Source organism: Cavia porcellus, unplaced genomic scaffold, assembly GCF_034190915.1.
Source record: "Cavia porcellus strain 051 isolate PalLab524CR breed Dunkin Hartley unplaced genomic scaffold, mCavPor4.1 scaffold_22, whole genome shotgun sequence".
NCBI classification, from domain to species: Eukaryota; Metazoa; Chordata; class Mammalia; order Rodentia; family Caviidae; genus Cavia; species Cavia porcellus.
Genome location: NW_026947505.1, coordinates 53,268,434 through 53,278,126, shown reverse-complemented (window position 1 = coordinate 53,278,126; position 9,693 = coordinate 53,268,434). Strand labels below are relative to the sequence as shown.

The 9,693-nt window shown below is 36.5% G+C and overlaps 1 protein-coding gene across 2 annotated transcripts in view; it reads right to left on the bottom strand.

Annotated features, from left to right (window-relative positions):
• Positions 1 to 3,878: 3,878 nt before the first annotated feature.
• The window catches only part of Orc3 (origin recognition complex subunit 3), a 67,944-nt gene continuing 62,129 nt past the window's right edge, over positions 3,879 to 9,693 (bottom strand). For both annotated transcript variants that reach the window (XM_005002615.4, XM_003467424.5), the window contains exons 17-20: positions 7,964 to 8,105; positions 6,433 to 6,549; positions 5,272 to 5,351; positions 3,879 to 4,528 (exon numbers count right to left, since the gene is read on the bottom strand). In XM_005002615.4, the coding sequence (XP_005002672.2) occupies positions 4,423 to 4,528; positions 5,272 to 5,351; positions 6,433 to 6,549; positions 7,964 to 8,105 (445 nt within the window). In that variant the 3' untranslated portion in view covers positions 3,879 to 4,422. The remainder of the gene's footprint in view (positions 4,529 to 5,271; positions 5,352 to 6,432; positions 6,550 to 7,963; positions 8,106 to 9,693) is intronic.

Below are 9,693 nucleotides of genomic sequence, written 5' to 3'. Positions count from 1 at the left end.
TAGGAGAATGCAAGCAGTAAGTTTAAAATAGAGGTGTGGGAAACATGTGCAAACATTTTACCCCTTGTTAGCTCCAGTAACAATAAAATATTTTGTTAAGCATGTGCAAATTTCTACAAATGCATATTGGTAAGGGCTGGATTTTATGGTTGGTACTAAAAGATGAGTACTGGCGATCTGAATGGAGCAGTAAGTTATATGGTTTTTAGACTTAGCTTTGATCAAAAATAAAGTTCCCTTCCCCTAACAAATTCTTGCATCTCATTTTATCAGAAAGCCCTAGTTATATGGTATTAAAATGGTATAAGAGAATTCCAGAAAGTAAATGTGCATGTTTCCTGGATTGTTGATGGATTCAGTAGTCACTCTAAACACCAATCATATGTGGTATCAATTATCTAAGAGATTCTAAATTCCCAACAATGCTTGGGATTCCTGTTACTAATTCACAGAATTCCATTGTTGATAGTCATCTTAATTCTCTTAGTAAAAGTTCTGAAATGGTGGTGTTAATTGTACTGTTCAGTAAATCTTGGATTAACACGGGCACGTATACAGCTAGATACTGTTTTTTCTTTTGTATTATTGAGGAAAAATAGGTGTTGTGAGTAATTACTGGAGGTTTAAGATATCAAGAGAATGATTTCTAGAAGCTGGCTTTACATGATGGGAGAAGCACAAGGAAGAAAATTACATTAATATGCTCCTTGGTGATCTAAGCAACCAGGGTTCGGAAAAAGTTGACTTTGTCGCTGGTGGCTTCCTAAATTGGTGTTACATGACTATTCTGCTAGAGCAGAATTCTGTCAACTTTTTGCTGCACTTGCTGTAGGTGAGATACATTAGATGCAAACCTTCACACCTCATTCAGTCATGACTCCCAGTAATCTCTCCAGTGATTTTTTTCTGTTGCTTCATCCTCACATGCATAATGAATGTTACTAAAACCTTGTGAGGCTGGGCCTGGCAAAAGCTGAAGCAGTACTATCACAGGTTCAGGGCCACTTTGGTTTAGTCAGACCCTGTCTCAGAAAGGGTAAAACGTTCAAACTTGAGTACAGCAAAAGACCAAATGACAAAAATTAAAAAACCTGATTTTGTGTTCCTCCAATTATTACTATTGATTTTGCTACTGCCATTTATAACAAAACCTCAAGAATTTTCTAAAATTCTTCCAATCAATCCTCCACCCGTTTCCATCAACTTGTTTTAGAAAAAATTTAGTGTCTTCCTATGACTCACTTAAAAATTACGCATATCTCCTAAGAGTCATATACTTTTGCTCAATACCATTATCACACTTTTAAGAGAATACTTCCCTAATTTAATATCAGTTCTATGCTCATTTTTCCCCAAATTTGTCACCACAGTGTTTTTGATGGCCTTCTCATTGAGATTCAGTTAACCTTCCAACCTTCTAGAGATGCAGAACTGTCTTGAGTATTTCTTTGTGCTGTCACCTTGAACTTGCTATAAACTAGAAGTGAAGTCTAAAGGTTCAGTTTTCAGATTAAAGTAGGAGCCCAAAAATATAAGGGGATGTTAGTGATCTCTACTGTTACCTCATACAATACATGGCTTTTCCAGGGTTAATGTTAAATTTGGATAGGTGAGGTCTTTATTTGCCCACTGCTTTTGGCACCAGAGATTTTTAAATTGCTAATTTTAATCAACAAACACATTTTACCTGGAATCTCTTCAGTTGACCTGTCTTTTGTTGATTGTGTTTCTCGCTTCACTATTCTCTTTTCCTCCTGGACCATTCTTTATTTCCTTTAAACTTTAATAAACATAGGCCTGTCCCAGAGCTTGACCTTTGGCTCCTTGCTTCATCTTTTCTACTTATTTTAGTGATCTTACTTGTATCATAAGGATAGCAGATCATATTTATACCTTTGTGAATAGGTAGCAGACATCTCACTTTATGGCTTAACTCAAACTCCTTCCTTTTGTTTCCCCCCAAAGCATTCCAGTATTAGCTTTCTGTCAAAATGATGAAATACCCATGTTAGATAACTTTTCTGTCTCTGTAACAAAAATACCTTAGGTAATCAACTTACAAAGTGATTATTTATTTTGACTCGCCATTTTAGATGTTTTCAATCTGACAAATTAATCTCAATGCTTGGGATCTGTGGTAAGGCAGTGCAATCATTGCAGGAGTGCATGGTAGAACAAAACCACACATGGGCCAGGAAGAACACAAAATTCCCCTTGGAGCACATTCCCAGTGACCTAAGAACCTCCCACTAGTCCCCACCTTAAAAAGTTCTAACACCTACCAAAACCACCACCCGGAACCAAGCCTTTACTCAGGAAGACACATGAGCTTTTGGGGGACACTTTTAAGCCTCCGCAAGCCCCAATCACTGGCGATCCCATGCTTGTAAGTAATCTTAGCCAAAACCCATCTGGATCTCCTCTGGTCTTGATCCACTTAAAAGTCTCACCATCTTTATCACTATTACTTTAGTGTGAGACACTATTAGGGGCTTGCCTGGGTAATTTCAGTGATCATCTACCTAACTGGTCTTTGTTTTGCCTTACTTGTTTCTATTCTTACAGACCTAGAGTGGTTATTTAAGGGCCTTTCATAGATGGTTTTCTACCTAAGAAAAAGTGACCTTTAAATGGTCTACAAAGCCCTAAATTACCTACTCTATCCCACCTGATTCAGTTCAGTTGAATTCTTCCTTGCTGTGCCTTGCCCATACTAGCAACCTCTGCTGATCCTCCACTGTGGCTAGCACACATGTACTTTAGGACCTGTGTCACTGCTCTTTCTGTCCCATAAAATGTACCACTTTGGAAACATTCAAATGACATCTTAGTGTGAGTTTTTCTCTGACTAATGTGTTTGAAATTGCAGAGTGAACTCCTGCTTCTCCTTACAATTCTGTTTCTTTTCTACACCTTTTTTTCTTTCCTTTCTTTCTGTCTTTCTGGTACAGGGGATTGAATTTACCTCATGCTTGCCAGACAGGCACTTGTGCCACTGAGCTGTATCCCAGGTGCTGTTTCTTTTCTATAATAATTATTTGTTCTTTCTCTGCTCAAGTACAATGAAATCAAGTGTCTTTGTTCCCTGTAGTACTGCAAGTGCCTAGAACAGTGCCCAACACACAGTATATAGTATTTTTTTAATCAAATTCAACTAATTCACTTTTTTTGTCTTTCCTTTTTATCGGTACTGGGGATCGAACTCACAACTGCCTGCTTGCAAGGCAGGCGCTTATGCCACTGAGGTAAATCTCCAGCCCCAACTAATTCACTTTTCACATCAGTATTTCATTAAACAAAATGATTACGTAAGAATACTCCCATTTGTAAATTTGTCTCCATGAGGTTGTCATTTTTACTGGATTAAAGAAGCAAAACAAAACTGCTGCTATATCATAGACTCCACTGATAATTATCAGGTTAGTTTCATGTTTTCATAACTCTTTTGGGTATTCATTATGAAAATAGGGCAGTTTCTATCATGCTTTTGTTTCCATCTTTAAGAGAAGAAAACATGGTTCACTGCATAACAGGCACTTAAGATTGATGAGTTTTGCTAAGTTACCAGTAAAAAATAAAAGCAGGGCCACTTAACTCTGGGAACCTGTGCTTGCATTTGAAAGCTGGAAGAAACCATATAGTATATATTGATAGTATCCTAATTAACATACAGTACTGGAAACCTTCCCTGTAGCTATCTCACTTAAATAGGCAAAAGATGGAAAAAAGTCCTTAAAGTCATGTGCATATTCTTTAGATTTTTTAGCAACCATTATACAAAAAGAAACACATGGTTTAAGGGTGCATCTGACTGAAGGAGAATGATTCGAATATTGACAAAATATATAATTATTGCAAAAATAAATCATGGACTTCCATTGCTTTTACATACTGGAAATTTATTTTTACTGCCAGCAAGACTCCATGATGGGTCATCTAGAAGAACAGTATTTACTAACGTTAAGTGGAAGGCCAACTCAGCTTGGGACCTTGCAAGTTTTAAGAGTAAAGGATATGGGGAGCCAAAGCAGTCTACTGGTATCAGGGGAAACAAACTTGTAGGCTATTCATGTTATATGAGGCACTAAACTATAGTGACAAACACCAGTGCGAAAAATTAGGGGTGGAGGAATGAGTAATGATCAGCAACGTTTACTTGTAATTTAATAATGACTGTGAAAAGTATATCAGTAATTATGAGCTGTAATGACAATTTAAGCATGTTATTCATTGGATTTTAAACTACTCCAGAGTTTTCATGTACATTTGTTTGAGGTTAGAAGTGCACTTGCTGCTTAAACATCAAAAGGGGATTACACATTTTTCTCATGAAAGTAGTCCCCTCTAGTGGCATATAAATACGACTGGGCTCATTTTTCTCTTAAGCTAAATGTGATCCTTGCAGCTTCACTTATTTGCTCTTTAGCAGCCTCCCCATGTTAGCCTTGCCACGTGGTCAGTCTTCCGTTTGGTAGGCTTTATAAATCCTAAAAGTTCTAGTTCAGAAACAGCCCTAATAAACCGAGCGCTGGAGATTCTAGTTAAGGAAACTGGCTGTGTTATTTTATTTTATTTTTTGGTCTTTTTGAGACAGAGACTCATTATGCAGTTCAGGCTGGCCTTCAACTCTGCAGCCCAGGTTGACCTCAAACTCACAGCAATCCTTCTGCCTCAGCCTCCTGAGTGCTGGCGTTATAGGGTTGTGCTACCACACTTGGCTAGTTGTGTTATATTTATATTTTTGACACAAAGGTTAAAAATAGTTGGTAAATGTAAGGTGAAATATATACTCTTTAATTAAACTATAACCTGTACTGGAAAACACTAAGTATAATTAGAATCCAGTGTTAATAAGACATGAATGAAAAAATACTTAACACCTCAATCTAATTTTTCAGATAGTATAAAAAATGCTCTCCATCTCAACTTCTAAAGTACATTAGAAAAATAGAGAATTCAATAATGGAAGTTCTATTTTTTGTGTTTGATATTATCTTGATACCAATCCAAGATCAAATATTTTAGATTTGATTTCCTTTTAGGTTTAAATTAAGAATTTTAGAAACTTAAGGGATTCTGGGATAAAATGTTTAATATTAATTTGTTTTTATGAATCTCTAATGTAGATCTGAAGAAACTATGAACTTTTATTTTTGGTGCTAGGCCTCATGGATGTTAACCACACGCTCTACAACTAAGCTAACCCTCCAGCCTGAGAAACTAATCTTGTATTCTGTACTTGATACTATAGAACTGGCTTTAAAAGGATACTGGATTATTTCATTCAGTTCTTCTGATGCTGCAGAATTTGCATCCATGTTTTCAGCAGCTGTCACAACTGTTGCAAAAGCCTTTTGGGAACACAATAGAGGAGAAAATAAAATTCTCACAGTTGCCAAACATTTTTTACCACAGTCCCTTTAGATGGTTATATAATTAAGCCTAAGTTGTATTACTAAGTTGTATTACCTAAGTTGCTGATAGCTGGCTGGCACATTTATTTTTCTCATATCAAATCCTTAACACTGATGATCATTTAAAACTAGTTGTATACTGAATGATAATGTCACGGTGCTTCAAATAATCTTGGTTCAGAGAACTAAGAAGTTTGCAAAGAAAAGGAGAAACAAAGCTAGTTCAAGTTACAAGACAAAAAAAGCCCTGAACCCTTTACTTGCTACCCTAGCAAAATGCCTACTTTTCTTGAAGGTAGTAATTACAGCTATTTTTCCTTTTTTTTTTTTTTGTCTTTTTGAGAGGGTCTCGCTATGTAGTTCAGGCTGGCCTTGAGCTCACTTTGTAGCCCAGGCTGGTCTCGAACTTGCAACGATCCTCCTGCCTCAGCCTCCCAAGTGCTGGAATTATAGGCGTGAGCCACCACGCCTGGCACAGCTATTTTTCAATCGTGGTATCTGTAAAATAGGGCTTTCAACAGAGTTAAGAACTTTGTAATGTTATTCTGGTGGGAAAAAAATACAGATATTTGTTTTAAACAGTAGCAACAGCTGGCAGTTGTCTTGCCACGTATTCCCTGTACTTCCTTATCACTAAATCTGTTAGTCTAATTTCTTTTATGCAAGAAGGGAAACAGTAATTAGTAATACAACTAGCTGTGGAATGCTATAGAACTGACTTAAATTTTAAATTGTTTAACTTTTGTTTAATGCTAACCATTAAGTTAGATCACGTATTAAAATTGTGACCTGGCACAAACATAGAATGGGCTTGGTTGAAGGATATAGAATCAGAGAACAGGCAACTGGGAGGATTTTTGAGTGCTACTTTCTAAGGAACTTCTAAAGTATGATGCTATTTATGCTTTTGTAATAAAAGATGAGCTATTTTTTAAAAAGCTGATTTCAGAAATACCAAAATCATAAAAATATTCCGAGACAGTTACCAAACAGCTTACTCTTTTATTCCTTGACCTACCTCTGACCAGTCCACAAGGTTGATCAGCCTACTACACTCCAAGTGCAGTTTATATGCTATGCAGATGTCAGGGGCGATATTTGGAATGCAGCCCTCTTCACTGTTTAGTGCTTCATTCTAAAAAATAACAGTACTAAGAAATGATTCACAACAAAACCAGACATCAATGAGCCCTATCTTAAACCTAAATTTAGTAAACTAGTGAATGGAATGATTTTGATTTTCTTTATTAAATTTTTATTTAGGTTAGGTCTAATCAAAATTCCTCTAATTCCTTAACATTAGCAAAATACAAGATCAGAAGACAAGCAACATTTTCATTTAATCATAAATTATTATCTACTTAGACCACAGTGCATTTGGTTGCCACAAAAAATGTACAGAAGTTACTTCTCAGAGATAATACTATACTGTCATCACTGCAGATCTTAAATTGTACAGAAACCATCAGTGATTTTTCAACCCATTTGGAATCCATGGCTCTGATTAACAAATAGAAAGTCTCTCATGTACAACCTGCAGAAGATATCTATCTTCCCAAAGACTGCCAAAATTCTACCAGTTTACTTCTGTGATCCACCATTAGCCAGAAAAAAGATGATAATGTAAGGGTTTTAATTTGTGATTTACATAAATTTAAGCTATTACCAACATCATTAAAAAACTACTCACTACTCTCTTAAAATACTAAGCATGTTTGTGTGCCATTTTACAATGGAAAGCCAGACTAAGTTGGACTGTTCTTCATGAGTTTTATGGAACCGTTTCTTAGGTATCTTTTAAATATACATGCTGTTAAAGTGAGCACGTCTGAGGTATCTTTTGTGGGAAGTTACCTGTAGGTGACTTAGCTAAATTGATAATTTATAGCTCCTTCCAAATTATTTCACATACATTCACACAGCATCCTGAATGTATAACAGTGCTTACATTTCCTGGTCATAAGAAGGCTAGTTTTAAAAACAGTAAATTACCTTAGTCTCCCTTGCAGAAAGAGCTTGTCATGACTAGTAGCTGTGTCTGGATTTTAGACAAGTCACTCTGCTGCCCCAGGTGTGTTTGTGGCAGACTGCTGGCCACTTCCTGCATTCAGCTCAGCTCTCAAAATGTATCTTCTTTGGTTTAAAATCCATGGTGACATCCAAAAGTTTTACTTTTTTTCCCATTAGAAACAACCATTTGAATATTAAAGTAATTTCATTAGGCCCACTGTTTGACCATATTCTGTTGCTATGTCTGCAGGAAACATTTCCTTTATTTTTACAAGACTAAGCATTATACTCTAAGTCTTCTGCTTATGACCTAGTTTACAGTTTTATCAAGTGAAAAACAAAGACAGTTTTATATGGTCAAAAGTCAGCAACATCAACAGGAACTTCCTCCAAATAGTTTTTACAAGATGTATAAAAGGTGCAACCCTAAGTTTTCAGCTCTTTGCTTATTAACACACAACCGCAAAATTACAATATTTTTATGACAATCAAGCTTGGAGCCTGAGCTATAGTATCAGAGGACTAAATTTGCTTCTTACCTTTAGATAATAATAAGGATTGTTGAGTGCAGTGTGAAGGGCGATTCGTGGTGCAGCATTTAAGTGCTCCCGGAGAGTGTGGGCAGCACTGAAGTACACCACTTCATGCAGAGGCTGCGTTTCAGGAGGCAGAAGGTACTCTCTGAAATAGCCAAAGTCAGTTATCAGCATCCGGACACATGCACAAGTTTATTTTCAGTACAACTGTTTTATTAGATCTCTTTGTAAGACTAAGCAATTTACTTAAAAAGCAAAACCAATAAGCAAAAGAAACAAAAGTCAAATAGTGGATACAATGCAATTTCTCACTCAAAAGTGCACTTTACCCCTACATTACTGTTATTATTACTTTTTTTTTTTTTTGAAGTACTGAGGATTGAACCCAGGGCGTTTGCACTGAGCTACATTCCTGCCCTTTTTGTATTTTTTGAGGTTGGCTAAGTTGCCCAGGATGGGCTTGAATTTTCAGTCTTGACAGCCTCCCAGAAGGCCGAGATTACAGATGTGTGCCCCCACAGCCAGCCCATCTGCGTTTTGGCTCTGACTTAAACCTTTAGGGACAAGTGTGTGTGTGTGTGTGTGTGTGTGTGTGTGTGTGTATTACACATTACATTAATATATTACATATATTTTATATATGACATAGTAGCTTAAAATCCTTAAAGTATAATTTCTTAAAATACTAATGAATTTCTTATTTAGAAAACAGATATCTACATTTTCTTTACAGCAAACATTTGGTTCTTTTCTTGGTGTTAAGTACAGCTCTCAGGCTGGGAATTTAGAGTTCGGGAGATACTTTTTGGATCACACATACATATTTTAGCTGATGTCTTTCATGGAAATGATATCTTAGAAATTCTTTATATTTTTTACTTCTGAAGGCAGCAAGGACTAAATTTCAGTTTCCAAGTATTAAAAAATAAATTGTTCATTAATTTTTTTCTTTTTTTTTTGAGGTAAGAGTTTTGCTAGGTTGTTCAGTCTAGTTTTGAACTCACTATGCAGCCCAGGTTAGCCTGAAACTCACAGTGACCCTCCTCCTGCCTCAGCTTCCTGAATGCTGGGATTATGGGTGTGTATCAACATGATCAGCCTTTCATTAAAAAAATTCCAATTAAAAAACCCTGGCTTTATTTGGAATTTCCTATTTTTGCATATACTCTAAAGGCAAACCAACTGGTTAAATCTTAATTTAGAAAACAAGGCAATGGAAGTTCTTTTTGAATGTATAATAAGCCCACCAGCTGGTCTGTGGTATGACAGGAATTGCTCTTGGGTAGCCTGGAGGGGGCCAACTGGAAGGGAGAGGTTCTGGCTGGACACATAATCCAAACATAGCAATAAATCACAAAGTGGATTAAAATAGTTAACTCACATACCTCCATAAAGCAGATTCCCAGGGCTTAGTCCAGCCCTGAGCTAAAAGTATATATATATATAGGCTATACAACAGATTTTCTTAGCTTTTTTCCTAATAGTATAGGCAAAGAAAAGTAGCTACTTCAGACAGCAGAGACACTATAGCTTTTTTTGAGTGCTCTGCATTTCTCTCCTTTTTGGAGAGGGTACCACTTCCTAGAAAATGTCTCTATATTTGCACTAGCCTGGTGGGGTTGGTGGCTTTGAAGAAGAGAAAATAAAAATAGGCATATCACTCTCCACCGTCTTGCCACCCCCACCTCAAGAGCTACTTAGACTGTTCATTCTACTTTTAGAAGGTATTCCTG